General features: G+C 42.4%; 1 protein-coding gene across 1 annotated transcript in view; it reads left to right on the top strand.

The window, feature by feature from the left end:
• MARVELD3 (MARVEL domain containing 3) overlaps positions 1–16,088 on the top strand; it is a 70,574-nt gene extending 54,486 nt beyond the window's left edge. Inside the window, exon 4 of the mRNA XM_030205075.1 lies at positions 14,404–16,088. Coding sequence (XP_030060935.1) covers positions 14,404–15,032 — 629 coding nt within the window. The 3' untranslated portion in view covers positions 15,033–16,088. The remainder of the gene's footprint in view (positions 1–14,403) is intronic.
• The last annotated feature ends 7,601 nt before the right edge of the window (positions 16,089–23,689 follow it).

Raw genomic sequence — 23,689 nt, 5'->3', positions numbered from 1 at the left:
CAAGCCATATTAGTGGAGGGAAAAGATACACCAAAGGACATTTTATATAAACTGAGAACAATGTATGCAACTACATATGCAAAGCAGCAACCAATTTGGTTGGCAGAGTTGAATGAAACCAAATTAAGGGATAAAAGTAAATGTAATGATCACATTATGTATCTTATGTCTTCATTTCAAAAGTTAGAACTTTCTGGAATTCCCATGTGTGATGCATTGAAAAGAGCATTTCTTTTTACCTCACTATCAAAGAAGTTTGATGTTTTTAGGTCTGTAAATGAGGCCATTGAAGGGCAATCTTTTGAACAGGCAACATCAAAACTAAGGCAGGAATGCATAATAAATGATTCTGAGGAGATGTGTTCTCAAAGCAAGTCAGAGAGAAATGAAACAAATTTCTTGGCAAAGAACAGAGGAAGGCGGAGCTATGGGAAAACTCCACCCAAGGGCAAGCTGATTTGCTACTCATGTGGAAAGGAGGGACATGTATCTAAATGGTGTAAGGAAACACAAAACACTCCCTCTAGCTCACCTAAGCCAATGGAACTAAAGAATTTTCAAACCAGGAAATGTATGGAGGACAAAGATAAACACAAGGGCTTTCTAATGGCAGAAAAATCTTTGACTATGGTAAATAATAATTCAAATGAAAGTACTTGGATTTTGGATTCAGGGAGCACATGCCATTTAACCAATTGTAAGGATTTCTTTCAGGAAATGTGTCCAGAGGAAGGTATTCTTAAAACTGCAAACGCAGGGACTGCTAAGATCCAAGCAAAAGGTATTGGATTCTTAAAATGCAAAGTGTCTAATGAAGTTAAAGAAATTCCTGTAAGTGATGTCTTGTATATTCCCCAAGCAGTTTGCAATATGCTTAGTGTATCTACATTAGATAAGAAGGGATTTGTGATTCATTTTGAAAACAGTAAGTGCACAATCTCTAAAAATGATGAAGTGTATGCTGAAGCTTTTATGCATAATGATGTTTATAAGCTGAACATTTCAGGTGAAGCCTCACATATGGCGCAAGTAAGGAAGAATGATGGTAAATGTAGTCTGGAAATCTGGCACCGCCGCCTGGGACATCGTGATTCTAAGGTGATCCAGGATCTTTACAGTAGGCAACTAGCCACAGGCATTCAAATCAGTGCAGATGCTGGTAAAATGGAGAAATGCATAGACTGTGTTACTCAAAAAGGTGTGAGACCCTCATTTCCTGCATACACAGGAAATAGGAGTAATAAAGTGCTGGACTTAATACACAGTGACTTATGTGGACCGTTTAATATCCCATCATTGGGAAATAACAGATTTGTGCTAATATTCTTGGATGATTTCTCTAGATACTGTGTGGCCTATTTGCTGAAAGAAAAAAGTCAAGTCACAGACATGCTGAAGAAATACGTAGCCATGGTGAGCAATAAATTTGAAAGAAAACCAAAGGTTCTTCAGACCGACAATGGTGGTGAGTTCACTTCACAAAGCATGCGCACATTTCTAGAACAAGAAGGCATTCAACATATCACAACAGTAGCTTATACACCAGAACAAAATTCTGTTGCAGAGAGAAAATTTAGGTCACTTGTGGAAATGACCAGATGTATGCTGTCAGATAGCAATCTCCCTAAAAGACTATGGGGGGAAGCCATTCTCACAGCAGTGTACCTACAAAACAGAATGCCAACTAATGGCGCTGAGCGCACACCACATGAGACATGGCATGGTAGGAAGCCAAACCTGTCACACATAAGAACATTTGGAAGTACAGCATATGCTCATGTACCAAAGCAAAGAAGGCATAAGCTGGATTCCACAACAGAAAGGGGCATTTTAGTTGGCTATGCTCCAGGACACAAAGGATATAGAATTTTGAATCTGAAAACTGGCATTGTTGGCATAAGACATGTTACATATTTTGATGAAAACAAAAGGGTTGATAAAGGCTGGATTATCCCAGATGAGCCTTATCATCCAGAATATGAAACTAGAACCATAATAGACATGCCAGTGTATATAAATGCCATACCAAGGCAGATGTCTGAAAGCAACTCACCTGTATCTAACGAGGAACAGGCAGAGGAAGCAGACACAGAAAGGATCATTGAAGAAGACAGTACAGTTGGAGAAGGGGAATCAATTGGAGAAGGACTCTCAGATTTAGAGGATGCGGAAAGGTCAGACCAACCTGTTGTCAGACGCTCATCCAGGGAAAACAAAGGTGTTCCACCCCCAAGACTGTCTTACCTAACAAAGTCAGCAGAAGCTCAAGAGCCCTTAACATGGGATGAGATTGAGAAAATGCCAGCAGAAGAAGCTGCTGAATGGCATAAAGCTGCACAAGAAGAAATTGATGCATTGGATAAAAATAATACTTGGATTCTTACAAAATTACCTCCTGGCAAGAAAGCTATAGGATGCAAATGGGTATTCAAGTTAAAAAGGAATGCACAAGGAAAAGTGGAAAGGTATAAAGCCAGATTAGTGGCAAAGGGATATCTTCAAAAATATGGAGAAGATTTTGATGAAGTGTTTGCACCTGTAGTGAAACACACGACAATAAGAACACTTCTGAGCATTGCAGTCTCAAAAGGCATGCAAGTCAACCACATTGATGTGAAAACAGCATTTCTTCACGGAGATATAACTGAAGACTTGTACATGGAACAGCCAACAGGTTTCATAAATACAAAACAAAGACAGCTAGTGTGTAAATTAAACAAAGGTCTTTATGGATTAAAGCAAGGTGCAGAATGTTGGAATGATAAATTGCATGAAATATTGACAAATTTAGGATTTAAGCAAGGTGAAGCAGATAAATGCTTGTACACTAGGTGCAGAAATGGACAATATGCATACATTTTAGCTTTTGTTGATGATCTGCTCATTGCAAGCAAAAGTGAGCAAGAGTACAAGGACATTGTAAAGTGTTTAAACCTCAATGTTGAGATAAAAGAACTGGGTAATGTGTCATACTATCTTGGTATAGAAATTGAGAAACAAAATGATGGTTCTTATCTTCTAAGCCAGAAGCAGAAAATAAATGAGCTTATTGAAAGTTTAGGTATGCAAGATGCCCAAGTTGTAAGCACTCCCATGATCACTGATTTTCTGAAAGATGAAACAGTAAGAGAACCTTTACCAGATAACATCCAATATAGATCAGCCATAGGTAAGCTTTTATATCTAGCTACCACATACAGGGCTGATATAGCAAATGCAGTAGGAATTTTGAGCAGAAGGGTCAGCTCACCTACCAAATCAGATTGGACTGCAGTTAAAAGGATGGTAAGGTATTTAAAGGGTACCATTGATTGTAAATTAAAGATTTCAGCCAATAGTAATCCAAAACTAATATGTTACTGTGATTCAGATTGGGCAGGGGATCATTCTGATTATAAATCCACAAGTGGATATGTGTTTATGTATGGAAATGTACAAATTTCATGGGCCAGTCATAAACAAAGTATTGTGAGTTTGTCTTCTACAGAAGCTGAATACGTGGCCGTATCGGAAGCGTGCAGAGAACTGATGTGGATTGAAAAACTTTTGCTGGATTTCGGAATAGCTGAAAAGAGACCAATCCAGATAATGGAAGATAATCAGAGCTGCATCCGACTGTCACAGAATGACAAGGTTCAGTCACGCACCAAGCACATCGCAACGAAATACCACAACGTGCGAGAGTTGGTGAAAGAAGGGGTCATCAGTCTACACTATTGTCACACCAGTGAGATGACAGCTGACATCATGACCAAACCGTTACCCAGAGAACATTTTGTGAATCTGCGTATAAAGCTTGGACTTTGTATGAATAAATAATTGCATGACAGTTATGCATGAGAAGGGGTTTGTTGGAATGTAATTGTATTTTACATGCATTGCCTGTCACCTATTATTTCTCTGTGATTACTCTGTGACCTCTGATGTGAATTACTTAGAGAGGTCACACAGCTATGTAACTTCCTGTGGGGGTCAGACACAGCAGACACAGCACATGCAGCACATGGAGCACATGGAGCTCATGATCTCTCCTAACCTGAGAGGATCTATGGTGGTGTGAGCATCCATTACCATCTAAGCACATGGAAGGAGCTGATAAGACAAATGTATAGTAATATGTATATATAAGCCTGTCTGATTATAATCTAACTGCAAACTGTGAGTAAACAGATGTTTTGTTACTTCAACTTTAAAGTGACTCAGCAGTGAATTATTCAGGGGTGAATGAGAGAGAGATGAAGAAAGAAATTAACATTTCTAAAGCTGAAGCTGTGTGTACTAAAATCTGCTAATTATTTACTACAAATAATCCAACAGTTACCAATAACCTACCCTTCAATTATGGGCTGCTCATGTCTTTGTCAGTGGGCAAACTTACAAAATCAGCAAGGGATCAAATACTTATTTCCCCCACTGTATGTGCTTGATGCAAAACAGAGAAAATGAGAAGTTCTGCTTAATGTGTCTATTATAAATTAGAGGTGAACCAAATATAATTTTTTACTATTCAGCTGATATGAATAAATGAAAAATATTATTTGGCTGAATACAAATAATGGGCTTCGAGCTTTAACATAAATAATAAAAGAAGCAGTGTGAAATCAGAGATCACGTGTTTATTTCAGATGGATTTAATACGGTGGAGCCCTGGATTATTTGTATTTGAATTTTAAATCACTATTTGACCAAATACGAACAATATATTGGGGGCACTATGTGGGCCAAATTGAATCGAATATGAATATTCAGTGCTGCCCTGTCATAAATGACCACATTTTAATTTTTTACTTGAGGTATAGTCTTTCAGAAGTTAGTATAAACCCTTAAAGGACAAATTTGTGAAATAATAACACCAAATCTGGCACAGTTGCAAAATTGGTTTTTAAAAATGCATATATCGACTAATTTTTTATACATTTTTGGGGTGCTCATTTAAACAGCTCTTAAACATACCACTGGCAATTCCCAAAGGCTTACCTGTGGCAATCATCTCACCCTTCAAATTGAAATATTGTGGGTTACATTCTAATTTAAGAACACTTAATAAATTTAAAGGCTCTCAAACAATCTGCTTCCTCAATGTGGTCAGGTCAACAAACATGTTCTCTTAGATATTAATGGATGGGGGGAAAAGTCTCATTTGTCGGAGGGGCATAACCTCCTGATTGTCAAAGCCGGGTCTATGAATGGAGCCTGTTTGTCACTGTTATAATCATTGACGTAAATATAGTTAAACAGGCAGGTGGGTTTTTTCTATCTTTTTAAACATTTGGAAACTTTAGAATGAACACTATTACTGGAAAAATCTTATCAAGAATGACTGGCAATCGGCACAAAGTTATCACTTATGGCTCGTTTTGCTGCTGCTTTATTAAGGGATCTAAGCCAATGGTCACCTAGAAAGAAACAACAAATATGCACAAAAAAATAATCATCCACATGCAACCTGGCTTCCACATACACAATGTCTTCGTAGCAGCGTGTTTTAACCCGGTAGTTACTGGAAATGAAGAAAACAGCTACATTTTCACATAAAACAACCCCAGTGGACGGTAGTGTTCAAGCCTTGGGGTTCCAGCAATTGTAAATGGTAAATCCATATTTGCTCTTTGTAACGAGATTCTGTTTGTATTGCCCGAGGGAAATACATGAGCTGTAGCAAAACATTATTTTCTCTCTGCCACCACACAAACACCCTCGCATATAAACCCTCATTCATCCACACAGATACCCTTAGGTGGCTCAGAACTTTCTAGACACCTATGATCTGAAATCCGTATGAGGAGCTGACAACTTTATTTTCATCCAGGCAGCACAAGAGTGGAATCAGCGAACCATAATGTCCAGGAAAAACAAAAGTTTATTTTCCAAAAGGAATGGTGACACACGGGCCATGTTTCAACATACAAAGCCTTCATCAGGGGTACAGAACAAATATTAGTTGGTCAAAATGATAAGGCAGAATAAAGCTTATGACATCCAGAACACAGCATGTCTGTAGTTCCACAATGAAATTAAACAGACTGCCTGCTTGTAGGGTTTTTTTGTGTGTGTGGAAGATTTGTGTTCTCATTGTTGGATTTTTAACTTATTTTCATACCTTTGTAAGATCTATTAAATTGAAAAATTCTTTCAGCATGTCCAAGTTGACAAAATGGCAACCTCCTTTACTAAGCTCACACATGCGCATTATTAAATACTGATACAAAAGCTCAAAATAGTAAAACTTGTGATCAATAAGCATTAATAAGTATTACAATCTAACACCTTAGGAGTTACAGTTGCCTCCTGATAGATATATCAGTGCTCTCATTGTACCAGCAGCTTTGACAGATCACACACCAACTTGGTGTACAAAAAATATTAAATCATCCACCTAGTAGGGGGCCAGTTGTCAGTGTAGAACCAATGGTGTGTTCTCAGGTGTATGAATTGCTGAACAGTGCTCAATAATCCATTGTCTGATTGGGTGCAAAGTCTTCTCCAAATATAATTTATTACAGGGACAAACTGAGGGCTTATATAGAATGTATGTGAACCCAGGAGGGGAGGTACATGAATTCTGTGACCTTTAGAGAATATTTACATACTATGCAAAATCTGCATGCAAAACAGCCCATGCCTTGATGTTCTTGTCTAGGTTTGAGCCTCAAAGAATGTACCAACATATCTTTCAAATTTCTGCATCTTTGAAGGGCAGACCAAGTTGATTCAATAAACTCTGAATGCACATGTAATGCTTCCCAGTATTAAATGACCTCTCACTTAATCAAATAAGCTTGAAAAGATTAAGGTAATACACAAGTGAGCGTAGAAGACTGAGTTCCATGGCTAACTGCTGTTAATAATCTAATAATACATCACTATACACATTTAAACACTATTAACCACTGATTTGGTATGTTCTTTATCATTGAATTGCTGCTTCATTTCATATGCTTGCTGATAAAATTCTTTATCTGAAATTAATTACCTCAATCGAAGGAACTGTTTCCATAGCATCCAACCAGACCAGTCTAAAACAAATGGGTGTTGTGTCCACCCATCAGTGGATGGAGACAGAGAAATTCACCCCTTAAGTGTACTGTACGGAGGCACATTCAGTATTTTTCTGTCTCCAGCGGAGAGTCACCAGATTCCAAAGCCTTTTTGGTTGGTTCAGTTTCTGAACCTGCATTTTAGTTAGAACATAAGAATAGCCATACTGGGTCAGACTAATAAATCTAGCTCAGTATCCTGTTTCCAATAGTGGCCAATTCAGGTCACAAGTACCAACCAGAATACCAAATGGTGGCAAGATTCATGCTGCTGATCCCATGGACAAGCAGTGGCTTTCCCCATATCTCTCTCAATAGCAGACTATGAACTTTTCCTCCAGGAACTTGTCCAAGCCTTTTTTTAAACCTAAATCCAGTAAGCGCTGTTACCACATCCTCTGGCAAAGAGTTCCAGAACTTAACTAGTCGAGTGAAAAAATATTTCCTCCTGTTCGTTTTAAAATTAGTACCATGTAACTTCCTTGTCTCCTAGTCTTTGTACTTTTTGAAAGAGTAAAAAATTGAGTACCGTCCTATTAATCATTTTGGTTGCCCATCTTTGAACCTTTTCTAATTCTGCTATACCTTTTTAAGATACAGCAACCAGAATTGCACGCAATACTTGAGGTGTGGTCACCCCATAGAGTGACCACACCTTTTCCTAATAATTCCTAGCATTCTGTTTGCTTTTTTGGCCACAGCCACACTGGACAGAAGATTTTCAGTGTATTGACAACCTCGATCATTTCTTTGAGTGCTGACTTCTAGGGTGGAATCTAGCATCAGGTAACTATGCTTTAGATTATGCTTCCAAATGTGCATCACTTTGCACTTGTCCATATTAAATGTCATCTGCCATGTGAATGCCAGTCTTCCAAGGTCTTCCTGCAACTTTTCCCTATCCCTCACTCATTGTTCCCATTCCAGATAATCAATATAGCACTGGTCCCAGTACAGATCTACTATTCACCCTCCTCCACTGAGAGAATTGGCCATTTAATCCTACTCTCTGTTTTCTGTCCATCAACCAATTCCTAATCCACAACAGAACATTGGCTCCTATCCAATGGGTTTTTAATTTTCCCAGGAGTCTTTCATGAGGGACTTTGTGAAATGGTTTCTGAAAATCTAGATACACTACATCAATCAGTTCACCTTTATCCACATGTTTATTCACACCTTCAAAGAAATTAAGCACATTGGTGAGGCAAGACGTCCCTTGGCTGAATCCATGTTGACTCTGTCCCATTAAACCATGTTTGTCTGTTCAGTGGTTTTATTCTTTATAATAGTTTCCACTATTTTGCCCAGCACTGACGTCAGGCTTACTGGTCTGTATTTTCCCAGATGAGCCCTGGATCCCTTTTTAAAAAGAAACAAATCAAGGAAAGGGAAAATACAGCAGAAACATATTATCCTTGCATGTCATCACAAGATAGGTAATGCTTGAGTAGGGACTACATTGTTGAGACAATCCTATGTACAATATGCTGGTCAATTTTAGCTTATAAGTAAGTCAAACTGTATTAGCTGGAAAAAGAGAACAATCTTACACAGACTCTACATGTTACAAGAATCCTTCTCTGCAATTACAAACTTCTAAACCTACCTATGAAAAAGTCAACACTGAAAATATTCTAGAACATTTGAACATCTCCAGCTGGAAGAAGAACACAGGATCTACATGTTGTTAGAATCCTTGACTATGGTTACAAACTTCACTAACAGTACAAATGAAAAGTCAGCACTACAACCATTCTAACACCTCCAGCTGGAAAAAGAGAAAATCATGCACAGAATCTACATATTACAAGAATCATTCTCTGTGATTACAAACTGCAGTAATTCTACCTATGAAAACAGTACTGCAACTATTCTATAACATCAGGACCTCCAGCTGATAAAAAAAGAACATTTTCTGAGATTATAAACTGCACCTCTGAAAAGCAACACTGCAAATATTCTAAAATATCTCTGAAAAGCTGGACTTAAAGTGAAACCAGGTTTAGCAAAGTCAGTAAAATAATCTTTTATTCACAATTATGTGTCTATAAATTGCCAATGCAATGAGTAAAGTCAGATTGGCAAAGTGTCCATTACAGGTCTTGAGCCCCTGCAGGATAGCAGAAATGTTAGTTTAGATAAGCAAAAACAGCTAATTCTAGTGGGGTGGCCATACAATCAATCTATACAAAATTAATGGAGTCAGCAGCCCATCTTCAGAATGCAGAGGGGTAGGTGGTGTGGTCTGAACTAAAATTCTAATAGTTGGAGTATGTGGGAAATGTATTTCTCAACTATTGTAATTGTAGCTGACGTTTAGAGAAACACAACCTGCCTACTTAAGAAAGCAAGATTGTCATTCTTCAGCTTCTTTTGGACCCTTAAGCTTCCCTTTATTCAGGGGCCCATTGCCATAATTTGTTATCTATACATAGAAGTGCTGCCCTAAGCATAGTCTGTTCTATTTACACCTACATATCCAGCACTGGCCTTTTTCACAGTGATGAGTGGAATCTGCTAAGCTTCATTCCTTAGAAACTCAGAAAGCCATTTTTCAGTCAAAGTATTTCGTCCTTTTCTTCAGATCCACACCTGAGCTTGGGGAAAGAGAACAAGCTGGACTGCTACAGATTTCTACACAGAACTTGCATGTTATAACAAAATCTCTCAGGGTGGTTATACATGCAAATCATAGACCAGAGGTTCCCAAACCTGTTCCTGGAGGCACCCTAGCCAGTCAGGTTTTCAAGATATCCACAATGAATATTCAAGAGCTAGATGGGAATGCAGTGGAGGCTGAGCATACAAATCTCTCTCATGAATATTCACTGTGGATATCCTGAAAACCTGACTGGTTGGGGTGCCTCCAAGATCAGGTTTGGGAACCACTGACATAGAGTAGACTATCACCTAGTAAAGAATAAAATACTGCACATTAGAAGCAAATATGCAGACAAAATTATGAAGTAGAAAACTCAAGAATCCAGATGCTCTGAATGCTGGAACACTGAAGAAAGAACAGATATAGGTCCTCCTCTGTGGAATACAAAGAAATGTATATTTTGAAAGCTGATATATTCAGTCTCTAGAAACTGAAACTATTTCTCCTTTGTAGCCTTATCACTGTATTTTCCAGTTGTGTTGGTTACAGGCTCTCTCTGTCTACTTCTTCCTCTTGTTGGTTTTCTTTTGTGTCCTTTTTGCAGGGTTTCATTTCCATTTTCTGTTTCTTCACTCTCCCTATCATCATCTGTTCCTTGTATGTATATCTTAAACCCAGTCCAGTTTCCCATTTGCCCTTTTGCCTCACCTATTTTCACACTCCTCACCTCCTTCAAGGGTCTGACCTCCCTTATTTTTTCTCTCACCTTCTCCATAGCCATCTAGTACAGACCAGTAAGCCCAATATCAGTGCTGGGTAAAATAGCGGAAACGTTTTGAAGAATAAAATTACAGAACACATAGATAAACATGGTTTAATGGGACAGAGTCAGCATGGGTTCAGCCAAGAGAAGCCTTGCCTTATCAATTTGTTTAATTTCTTTGAATTTGTTAATAAACATGTCGATAAAGGTGAGCGACTCTTGAGAAAAGAGTTATGGGATAGGAGACAATGTTCTGTTACATAAGAACATAAGTGTAGCTGTACTGCATCAGATCAATGGTCCATCAAGCCCAGTATCCTGTTTTTCAAACAGTGGCCAAGCCAGGTCACAAGTACCTGGCAGAAGCCCAAATTGTGGCAACACTCCATACAACAAATCCCAGGGCAAGCAGTTGTTTCCCATTTCTGCGTCAATAGCAGACTATGGACTTTTCCTTCAGGAATTTGTCCAAACCTTTTTTAATCCCAGGTATGCTAACCGCTGTTACCACCTCCTCTGGCAAAAGAGTTCCAGAGCTTGACTATTCGTTGAGTGAAAAAATATTTCCTCCTATTTGTTTTAAAAGTATTTCCATGTAACTTCCTCAAGTGTCCCCTAGTCTGTGTACTTTTGGAACAAGTAAAAAAATCGATTTACTTCTACTTGTTCTACGCCACTCAGGATTTTGTAGAGCTCAGTCATATCTCCCCTCATCCATCTCTTTTCCAAGATAAAGAGCCCTAATCTCTTTAGCCTTTTGACATATGAGAGGAGTTCCATCACCTTTATCATTTTGGTTGCTCTTCTTTGAACCTTCTCTAATTCTGCTACATGTTTTTTTGAGATATGGCAACCAGAACTGAACGCAGTGCTGAAGATTAGGTTGCACCATGGAGCGATACAGAAAGGCATTATAATAGTTTTGATCTTATTTACCATCCCTTTCCTAATAATTCCTACCATCTTGTTTGCTCTTTTGGCCACTTCTGGGCAGAAGAGTTCTGCATCTTGTCTACAACTACACCTAGATTTTTTCCGTGGGTGCTGAACCCCAAGGCAGACCCTAGAATCAGGTAACTATGATTTTTGTTATTCTTCCCAATGTGGATCACTTTGCATTTGTCCACATTAAATTTCATCTGCCATTTGGATGTCCAGTCTTCCAATTTCCTAAGGTCATCCTGCAATTTTTCATAGTGCACACGTGTTTTAACAGCCTTGAATAATTTTGCATCATCTGCAAATGTAATCACCTTACTTATTCCAATTTACAGATCATTTATAAATATGTTAAGTAGCACCAGTCCCAGTACAGGTCCTGCGGCACTCCACTATTCACCCTCCTCCATTGAGAAAAATTACCATTTAACCCTACTATCTATTTACTGTCTAATAACCAATTCCTAATTCACAGATGGACATTGCCTCCTATCCCATGACTCTCTAATTTTCTCAGGAGTCTGTCATGTGGAACTTTGTCAAAAGCCACCTGAAAGTGTAGATACTCAACATCAACTGGGCCCGGCTCACCTCTATCCACGTTTATTCATGCCTTCAATGCACTGAAGTGAATTGGCTGAATCCATGCTGACTTTGTCCCATTAAGACATGTTTGTCTAAGTGTTCCATAATTTTATTCTTTATAATAGTTTCCACAAATTTTCCTGGTAATGAAGAGCTTACTGGTCTGTAATTTCCTAGAGCACCCCGGAACCCTTTTCAGTAATTGGCGTTACATTGGTACATTAGGTACTATGGATGACTTTAATGGCATGTTACAGATTACTATCAGCAATTTCTGCATATGTCTGAGGCCCTGCTTTCCTGTATTCCCCACTGTCTGCCCTCCTGTTCCCCAGTACCTGCTTGTCTACTTCCTTGTCCAATATTTTCGTATCATGCCTTTCCTCCATACCCTAGCATTTTCCCAATACCCCTCCCTCTCCATTTCCCCCTGCATCTGCCTTTACTTTTTCCTCCCCCAAGTACCTGTCCTACTCTTTCTCCCACCCTGTTCTAGTATCTGCTATTATCAGCCTCAGAATCAGCTTCTTTCTCTCAGTCACAGTATTAACCTGGTTCCAGTCTCAGTCCTTCCTGCCCCTGCCCTCCTTACAGCCATTCCCATCTCAGCATCAGTCCCTATCCAGAAATCTCCAACCACTGCACATTTAAATATGGAAGCATAGTAACATAGTAAATGACAGCAGATAAAGACCTGTATGATCCATCCAGTCTGCCCAACAAGATAAACTCATTTTACATATTTTATACCTGAGTTTAATTTGTCCTTGCCTTTCTCAGGACACAGACCGTAGAAGTCTGCCCAGTACTGTTCTTGTACTAAATTCTGGAGCTAACGTCGAAGCCCCTTAAAATTTACACTCCAGCCCATCCCTATCTATTTAGTCATAATCAGGGCATAGACTGTAGAAGCCTGCCCAGTTCCCGTTTTGTTCCCCAATTACTGGCGTCACCACCCAATCGCCACTAAGATTCCATGGAACCATTTCTTCTAATTGGGATTCCTTTGTGTTTATCCCATGCATGTTTCAATTCCATTACCGTTTTCATCTCTACCACCTCCCGCAGGAGGGCATTCCACATATCCACCACCTTCTCCATGAAAAATTACTTCAAGACATTAGTCCTGAGTCTGCCCCCCTTCAACCTCAATTCATGTCCTCTAGTTCTACCGCCTTCCCGTCTCCGAAAAAGGTCAATTTGCCTATTAATACCTTTCAAATATTTGAACGTCTGTATCACATCACCCCTGTTTCTCCTTTCCTCTAAGGTCAGCAAGCTTCTCCTCATATGGTTTGCAACGCAAATCCCATACCATTTTTGTAGCTTTTCTTTGCACTGCTTCCAGTCTTTTTACATCGTTAGCAAGATATGGCCTCCAAAACAGAACACAATACTCCAAGTGGGGCCTCACCAACAACTTGTAGAGGGGCATCAACACCTCCTTTCATCTGCTGGTTATTCCCCTCTCTAAACAGCCTACATCCTTCTGGCCACGGCCATCGCCTTGTCATATTGTTTCTTCACCTTTAGATCCTCAGACACCAACACCCCAAGGTCTCTCTCCCGAGTCGAGTTTACTAATCTCTCCCCTCCTATAGAAAACGCCTGTTTTCTTATTTTAAACTGTGGTTGTGCAGGCAGTAACACAGAGAGCTGGAGAGCACAGTGATAGGAGTGAAGGAACATGCTCTCAAGCTGTGAAGAACAAATCCGTGAGATGGGTCTGTTGATGCCCATGAACTTTGGCAACCCCAAGCCTGTGCCTCATTGGCTGATCCCTTAAGCTGACCCTGGTTCTGAGATACAGGTATAGGCCTCTTTCCTAGCAGACTTGGTTCTTCTTAAATCTAGTGTAAATGCATTTTCTCTTTCCTGGTCTCATAAAGGGAACATAACTCTCACAGATGTACAGTGTTCAATAAAAATGTCTCACCTACAACTTTGATGACCATTATTTTTATATAATTGAAAGGGAATGCTACACTACCATTCTTCCTCTTTCAAACTAAATATCAATAGCTGAACACAGCGGCAGATGTGTTGGTGGGTGGAAACAGCCTGTAAGAGGTGGTAGTCAGTACTTATAGGTAATAGGGAGCTGAAGCAGTTCTTCCAAATCATTGTGTCTTTCAAGACCATGAGCCTATCCAACATTCTTCTCCACAGAACAGTTACAACACAGATGGCACAACATTGCAGCCAGTTATGGACTGGGACAAAAAATTGGGCTAGCTATTTACAGCACATGAGCACAGACTGGGCTGTAAGCTTTCCATGGGCTAATTTGACCAGTTCACAAAACCCTTTATTGGGTTGTCTCTCTGGCATATGACAGAGTTGCCCGTTTGTCAGACCAGGCCTCATTCTAGCAAAGAGACCTGTAGTAGGATTCTGTTTGCTAATATTATGCTCAGGTGTGATCAGTGATTAGGACTTGGTGTTTCTAAGAGCTCATGTCTCTCTTTTCCTAGGTGTGCTGCAGCTGCTTGAGGTCGTGCTGAATGCCCTCGTTCTCCTCTGCGTTATCTCTTCCTATTTTGTTCTATCTGGATTCAGCTCTGGCTTTGGCAGTAACAACTTCTACTCTCCATTTGAGGGACAAGAGCTGGTACAGGTGCGGCAGCTGGATCAACAGTTTACTGTCCTCCGGGCTCCCCTTCTCTACGGTGGTTTGGCTTTCTGCTTGGTGCTTGGTGCACTTACCCTGGGGCTTCTAGCAGCAGGTTCCAAGCAGTTTTCTAGGAAATGGCTACTGTTTGAAGCCGCATTCAGCCTTTTAGCCTGTCTGGCATATACAGCAGCTGTGGGTGTTTTTCTGCATTTTGCCCTTCAGGTAAATTCCACTGATGTCTGCAAGAGAAGAGAGCAGCTGTATGCCAGAAATGGACTCACCTGGATGAACTGTGATCTTGCTGGAACAGATGGTGCGGCTGCAACCTTTGCTATTCTTTTGGTTATATTTTATGGGATTAGTTTCACTCTTGTGATACGAGCTTATAGAGAAATAAACAACTACGCAGACCATCCAGAACAAGAATGGCCTTCTGGAAACTTTGGACAGCAGGCGAGAAGCAACTGCATACAGAACAGCAGAGAATAGGATGGAATCTTTTGGTCTATCACAAATCTCAACAGCATTGTTCATCGGTTGCTACTATGTTAGCTGACATTTCAGTTGCCATCCTACTTTAAAACTTAATCCTGGCCTCTATTCATCAAACCCTGAGGCCGAGTGCCACATTGAGGTGGGGAAGCTGAGATATTGATTCATAGAGACCAGTCAGACTCCTCAATCTGACTCACCTATCTAAATTTGAGCTTGGCCAAATAATTCAGTACAGAAGCCGCCAACCCCATCTTGGTCTGCAGTGTATAAAATTACTTTGCTTGTCCTGTGCTACAAAGCTAGTGAATTCTGGCATGTTATAAGCTACTGAACTCAAATACCAGGGCTGGGATGGGGTAGAACTGTTGCAACCTATTGTATGGATGATTGAACGAACAAACAAACAGGCAAATAGTCTTCCTTTCCACTTCTCAAGAAGTTTGGGGGGTGGGGGAGTTAGAGGAGGAGTCTTCAGGCATCTGGGCAGACCCCTGGAGAAAAGAGATTTAAAAATGTAAAAACTATTATGACAGAGAAAAATCAATAGGTAATCACCACCAAAATTAAACTAGTTCCAGGCTTTTTGTGTCTGATTTGATTTATACACCAACTTTGTTCTTTTATGATATTTTATTGCAGTTTTCTTTCTATATATTTTCATTTTACGGACTCTCTCTCACGTTCAATTGCTCCTCCACATCTGAGTGTCTTTTCCCCATTCTTTCTCTACCTACTCTTCTCTCCACATATTTTATAGTTTATTAGGATTTAATAGATCACCCTAGGTGCCAAGGCAGAGCAGAGCAGTGGACAGTCTAATGCATAAAAGCATAAGGTAGGAAAATGAAAACGGAACTCCATTAATGACAGGAAAGAGCAACATTCATTCCAGAAGAAAAAGGGACACAACTGTAAAGAGAAGACAGTGGATGGAGCATAGAATTAAAATTGGTAAACTTTGTGAGCTCAGGCTGGCACTTCTTGTCATACTGTCTCTCCAAAGTCCTGTCTAAAAAGCCAGGTCTTTAGGCTAGATAGTAACATAGTAGATGACGGCAGAAAAAGACCTGCACGGTCCATCCAGTCTGCCCAAGAAGATAAATTCATATGTGCTACTTTTTTATTTGTACTGTCCTCTTCAGGGCACAGACCGTATAAGTCTGTCCAGTCCTAAACCCCGCCTCCCAACCACCAACCCCGCCTCCCACCACCAGCTCTGGCACAGACAGTATAAGTCTGCCCAGCACTATCCCTGCCTCCCACCACCGGCTCTGGCACAGACCGTATAAGTCTGCCCAGCACTATCCCCGCCTCCAACCACAAACCCCGCCTCCCAACCATCAGCTCTGGCACAAACCGTATAAGTCTGCCCAGCACTATCCCCGCCTTCAACCACCAACCCCGCCTCCCACCACCAGCTCTGGCACAGACCGTACAAGTCTGCCCAGCACTATCCCCGCCGCCCAACCACCAGCCCCGGCACAGACCGTATAAGTCTGCCCAGCACTAGCCCCGCCTCCCAACCACCAGCTCTGCCACCCATTCTAGGCTAAGCTCCTGAGGATCCCTAATCTCCCTCAGAGCCTTCTGAGGGATTTAAAATCTTTGAAAGAGAGTTCACTGCGAAGGGAACGGGGAACATTATTCCACACATAGGGAAAGAGAAAAAGAAAGCACAGTTCCTGGTGGAATCAAGCTGAGCAAATCTGGGGCCTGGAAGAACTCAACTCAGCTCAGCTCCTCTCCCCCTTCTGGGCAGTGGCATGTGGTGACATTTAAAACAGGAGATTCGGTAAACATGCCAAACAACAAGACAGACTCAACAGCACCAATAACAAACCTCCCACCCTCTCAAAAATAAGAGGATTTCGGCAGCCACAACACCATACTTCCCACTCCAACAAGAGCACAAAGAGGGTCTTGGCAGGGGGCTGTACCTAACACCTCCCATGCCAGTAAAAAAAACAAGCGTGGCTTGGTGGCCCCAACTTAACAGTGTCTCTCCCTCCAACCACCCCCAGTAGAGATAGTGGAACTCAATGATCCAACAAAACACAACTGTATCTCGACCCAATCCTCTTTGTCCCTCTAAACAGTATCCAACAACTTCTTCCTCTCCCTTTCTCACTTATCCTTTGCACTTCCCTTCACTTATCTCCCATTCCCTCACCCACATTCTCCTTCCTGTTAATCTACTGTTCTGTGTTCCTCACCCCCTTTCTCTCTATTTTAACCACACTCCATGCTCTCCTCTGTCCTTATCCCTTTTCTTTTCTTGTACCCTAAACTTCTCTCACTGTCCACCACTCTTCCACCCCCCCCCCCACCTTTCTTTCCATCCTGCTCTAACCCAATCTCTTCTCCTCATGTTCACCCTAAACTCTCCCCTCTGTACTTTCTTTTGTTCATTCCTTCTCTCTTAATCATTCCAATGCCCAGCCTCACCCTGAATTCAACTCTTTGTGCCCCCTCTCCTTCTCTCTTTTCCCTCTTGCTCCCTAAACTCCCTTCTCTGCTTCTCCCTTGACCAGGCCCCCCCAAAAAAAGCATTAGATTTAATAATAGGTCCCTTCTCCTACCTCTTTGACGATGATAAACCAACCTCTTTCTTCCTTCAATGACCTGTGGAGATGTTGCTACTATGGGGGGGGGGGGGGTATGAGTGGGGGGGGGGAGACAGAAGGCTCTGAGGGAGATTTTGCCTTCTGATGCTTCTCAGGGATGCCCCTTCTACCCTTTGCCCTGTCCCTCCAAAATAACCTCAGCTAGAGCAGCAGCTCAGGAGTTAGCACCTCTTCAACACCCATTGAGGCTCAGTCCTCCAACACACATATGCTATTAAAGCAAACCAAATTCTGCATCCATAGACCCTCCCATACCTTTCCCAACAATGGGTGCAGAGCAGAATTAGAACATTTCCCCATAAGATTTACCGTATGAAGATATTTCTGATTCTAGTGTAATCTGACTAACAGCAATATAAATCCTCTCAGTACCAAGCGTATTTTGAAGTAACATAGTAGATGACGGCAGAAAAAGACCTGCACGGTCCATCCAGTCTGCCCAACAAGACAACTCATGTGTGCTACTTTTTGTGTATACCCTACTTTGATTTGTGCCTATGCTCTTCAGGGCACAGACCATATAAGTCTGCCCAGCACTATCCCCGCCTCCCACCACCGGCTCTGGCATAGACCGTATAAGTAATACGTCTCTACAAAAAAAAGTCACTCAAGACTTACAGCAAATCTACCATGCCAGCGCTAACTTCCAAAACAAGGACACCACCACTGAAATGACAATGCTCTAAATAGTACAGTAGGTTCTAGATCATTAATACAAATTATGACAGATCACTAAATATTCATGCTAACAGAATACCTGTTACAGAATATGTAGATCTCCTCGCTTTGCCAAAGCCACTTCTGTTTTATATGAGCTACATTGGTTGCCAATAAGAGATAGAATATCTTTCAAATTATTAATTTTCATTCACCAAATCCTGTTTGGTCAAGCCTCATCATATGTGAATAATCCTATAACCCCTCGTAATGCTGTTTCATCATCTAGAGATTATCTTGTCTTACATTTCCCTATCTGTAAGAATGTGATATATATATATAAAACAATTCACTCTTCTAATTTCTCCTATCAAGGAACCAAAATTTGGAATTCTTTTCCTAAATCAATCAAGTTTACAGATGATTACCTAACTTTTAGATGTCTTTAAAAAACACATTTCTTCAGTTTGGCCTTTCTGAATACAAAGAACTCTATTGGAACTTTACCCACATCCTTTTCTTAATTTGCTTCTTGAACTTACTGTAATTTGTGTTATATTCTGTACATTATTATGTTTTATTAACTTTATTCTTTGTAAGCCACATTGAACTTGTGTCTATTTCGGGCTAATGTGGGGTATAAATGCCATGAATAAATAAATAAATAAAATGTTCCTGGTCTAACACAGAACACAAATACAGAATAACTGACCACAACCTAGAAAAATGTAGAAATAACAAACTGAAACCTCAAGAAGCTAGACCATGCATGTAGCACACCACCAGAGAAATAGAACCCTGTGCTGTGTAAAACATAAAGGTAGTAGATGTCATGGATAGTGTAGGGAAGGTGACCCCCTGGCCAGAGAAGGCCCCCCAAGCCTGCCTGAACCTGAAGAAAAAACAGCTTAGTAGTAGGCTTTGGGATCCCCTCCAAAATTTCTGTCCTACAGCTCTAGCTTTGTGTAACATCAGCTCCGATACTTGTATATTTCAAAAACTGACATTTTCTAATCACTAAATATTAAATAAAATTATTTTTCTACCATTTTTGCCTGATCATTTTGTAAAATTGTATTGGTCCTAGTCTCTGGTTTCTGTTTTTCTCTGTCTTCTCTTAACTCTCTTGTCAGTGTCTCATGTCCATTTGTCATTTCTTCTCTCTCCATGTCTATCATCCATCTTTCCTGTGTTCCCGTCCTTCTTCCTTATTCAGTGTCTCCCATCTTGCTATCCATATTATCCTCCCATTCAGCATATCTTCCCCTCTGTCCCCAACATCTCCCTTCTATATCCACATCCCTCCCCTCCAATTCATCCCTTGTATCCCTGTCACCCCATATCCAGAATTGCCCCTCTGTGTCCCTGTCCCCACCTTATTCAGCAACATCTCTGTTTCCTTATCTTCCCATGTCCAGAATCACTCTTTTCTGCCCTTATCCCACTAGTGTCCCCCCATGCCCAACAATGTCCTTCTCTGTCCCGTTATAATCTCCTCATGTCAAGTGACCACTTTCCGCAAATTCCTGAAGACTTACCTCTTTGACAAAATATATCATAAAGAACAACATGCGTAACTCCTCCTTCTTCTAGATATCCAGGAATGTTCTTTATGTCTTTTGCTCCCATACCTTCTTGTACCTAATGCCTTTGACTCTAACACTATCATGTATTTCACCATCATGTAACCAAAACTTCTGCTAAAACAATGTATACTCTTTTCTATTCCCAATATTATGTATTTCACCATTTTGTACCCAAAACTTGCTGTAAATCCAAAAGTACATTCTTTTCTATTTCCAATATCCACGATGAAATGTAAGCCATATTGAGCCTGCAAAAAGGTGGGATAATGTACCTGAGTAGTGGCCGTGACCGGTGCTGCAAGCGGTACCGGTGTCGACGGCCGCATCACAGGGCCCGGCGCTTCCATCAACGGTGCAAGCACCCCCGGCACCAGAAGAGACTGGCGCAGCAACCCTTCCAGGATACCTGGAAGAATGGCTCGGAGGCGCTCATCCAAAGTCTCTTTCGGGAAAGGCTGAGGGGCCGGTGCAGGAGTCAGTGCTTGAATCTGCACGGGGCCAGGAGACGGTACCAGACTGCCCGACGACCGACGCATCGACACCTCTTGGATGGAGGGGGAGCAGTCCTCCCGGCATCGACGCTTCTCGGGTGCCGACTCTCTTGACACCACGGAGCTCCCGGTACCGTGTGAAGGGGGCGACCGATGACGGTGCTTCTTAGCCAACTTCTTTCGATGCACGTCATCGGCACTCCGCGGTACCGACGAGGAGGACGTGGAACCGCCGAGGCAGGTGGAGGCCCACTCGGCTGCTCGCTGCTCCCAGCGAAAGATGGTCATCGGGCCGGTGGTACCTGAGCTGCTGAGGTCGATGCCATGTCCGGAGCCTAAGTCGACGCCGCCGGTGCCGATGCTGCCGAAGTCTACACCACCGGTGCTGATGCTGTCGACGTGGACGCCGAAGGGCCGGCACAAGCTCAAAAAATCCGGTCCCGTTGAGCTTGCCTCGCTACTTGTGTCCGCTTCTTCAAGCCGAGACTCAAGTTACACGCTTTGGGATTATGTTCAGGCCCGAGGCACTGAAGGCACCAAGCATGGGTGTCGGAAAGCAAGATATGCCAGCTGCACTGACCACACTTTTTGAAGCCGCTGGGTATCCTCGATGTCATCGATGGAAAAATCGTGGCGGCGAGGTCAAAATAGTCGATGGTGGCGGCAGAAAGGCCACGAGGAAAACACACGAACACGCGGCCACGACACTGTGACGGCGGCGAAAAGAAAGGAACGGAAAAAAACTAAGAAAAGGGGGACTTTTTTTTTTAAACAAGAAGAAGAAAAAGGCGCCAATGGCGCCACTAAACAAAGAAAAAAGTGGACTAGGCCGCAAACCGGTTTCAGAGGCTGACAACGGAAAGGGACACAAAGCAGTCTCTCTCCAAGCGTGGAAAATGAAAAACTGAGTGGGAGCGGTCACGCACGGGCGGGAAGACAGCCACGCATGTGCGCGGGACCTCCCGCGAGAAGTTTTTTCCGGTTGGAGGGGGCTGCCGTGGACGTCAACCAGTCGTGAGAACAAGCAGCCTATTCTCTGAGGACAAGCAGGCTGCTTGTTCTCACATATGGGTATCCCTAGCCCCCAGGCTCACTTAACACAACAAAAAAGGTCAATTGGGCCTCGCAACGGTGAGGACATAACAAGGAGTGACCTACGAAGCAGAACATCTAACTGAGAGTGCAGCCTGGAACAGAATAAAAATGGGCCTAGGGGGGTGGAGTTGGATTCTAAACCCCGAACAGATTCTGCAGCACCGACTGCCCAAACCGACTGTCACGTCGGGTATCCTGCTGAAGGCAGTAATGATATGTGAATGTGTGGATTGATGACCATGTCGCAGCCTTGCAAATCTCTTCTACAGTGGCTGACTTCAAGTGGGCCACTGACACTGCCATGGCTCGAACACTATGACCCGTGACATGACCTTCAAGAGTCAGCCCAGCCTGGGCATGTGAAGGAAATGCAATCTGCTAGCCAATTGGAAATGGTGCGTTTCCCGACAGCAACTCTCCTTCTGTTGGGATCAAAAGCTTAGCCAAGACTGGATAACAGAGCCGGTAGTGGGAGGCGGGGCTGGTGCTGGGCAGACTTGTACGGTCTGTGCCCTGAAAGAGACAGGTACAAATCAAGGTAAGGTAAGGTATACACAAAAAAGTGGCACATTTCTTGGGCAGACTGGATGGACCGTGCAGGTCTTTTTCTGCCGTCATCTACTATGTTACTATGAAAGAAACAAACATTTGAGCGGACTGTCTGAAGGGGCTTGTCCGCTCCACATAGAAGGCCAATGCTCTCTTGCAGTCTAATGTGTGCAACTGACATTTAGCAGTGCGGGTATAAAGACGGGGAAAAAATGTTGGCAGGACAATTGACTGGTTCAGATGGAACTCCGACACCACCTTTGGCAAGAACTTAGGGTGCGTGCAGAGGACTACTCTATTATGATGAAACTTAGTATAGGGAGCATGGGCTACCAAGGCTTGAAGCTCACTGACTCTACAAGCTGAAGTAACTGCCACCAAGAAAATGACCTTCCAGGTCAAATACTTCAGATGGCAGGAATTCAGTGGCTCAAAAGGAGGTTTCATCAGCTGGGTGAGAACGACATTGAGATCCCATGACACTGGTGGAGGTTTGACAGGGGCCTTTGACAAAAGCAAACCTCTCATGAAGCGAACAACTAAAGGCTGTCCAGAGATAGGCTTACCATCTACACGATAATGGAAAGCACTAATTGCACTAAGGTGAACCCTTACGGAGTTGGTCTTAAGACCAGACTCTGATAACTGCAGAAGATATTCAAGCAGAGTCTGTGTAGGACAAGAGCGAGGATCTAGTAACTTGCTGTCACACCAGACGGCAAACTTCCTCCATTAAAAGAGTAACACCTCTTCGTGGAATCTTTTCTGGAAGCAAGCAAGACTCGGGAGATACCCTCAGAAAGACCCAAGGAGGCGAAGTCTATGCCCTCAACATCCAGGCCGTGAGAGCCAGAGACTGGAGGTTGGGATGCAGAAGCGTCCCCTCGTTCTGAGTAATGAGGGTTGGAAAACACTCCAATCTCCATGGTTCTTCGGAGGACAACTCCAGAAAAAGAGGGAACCAAATCTAGTGCGGCCAAAAGGGCGCAATCAGAATCATGGTCCCGCAGTCTTGCTGGAGTTTCAGCAAAGTCTTCCCGACCAGAGGTATGGGAGGATACGCATACAGAAGACCCTTCCCCCAATGCAGGAGAAAGGCATCTGATGCTAGTCTGTCGTGGGCCTGAAGTCTGGAACAGAACTGAGGGACCTTGTGATTGAGCTGAGTGGCAGACAGATCTACTGAGGGGGTGCCCCACGCTCGGAAGATCTTGCGGACTACGCCCGAGTTGAGCGACCACTCATGAGGTTGCATTATCCTGCTCAATCTGTCTGTTTACGCCTGCCAGATATGCCGTGCTGGCGTGCCCAAAGCCACATCTGGACGGCTTCCCAACACAGGGGGCGAGATCCGGTGCCCCCCAGCTTGTTGATGTAGTACATGACAACTTGATTGTGTGTCCGAATTTGAATAATTTGATTGGACAGCCGATCTCTGAAAGCCTTTAGAGCGTTCCAGGAGATTGATCTGAAGACCCGATTACTGGAGGGACCAAGCTCCCTGGGTGTGAAGCCCATCTACATGCACTCCCCACCCCAGGAGGGATGCATCCGTTGTCAGCACTTTTTGTGGCTGAGGAATTTGAAAAAGACGTCCCAAGGTCAAATTGGATCGAATTGTCCACCACCGAAGGGAATTGTGAAAGTCG

Source organism: Microcaecilia unicolor, chromosome 5 (assembly GCF_901765095.1).
Source record: "Microcaecilia unicolor chromosome 5, aMicUni1.1, whole genome shotgun sequence".
NCBI classification, from domain to species: domain Eukaryota; kingdom Metazoa; phylum Chordata; class Amphibia; order Gymnophiona; family Siphonopidae; genus Microcaecilia; species Microcaecilia unicolor.
The sequence above is the reverse complement of the archived record's forward strand: the minus strand, read 5'-3'. Positions and strand labels throughout refer to the sequence as shown.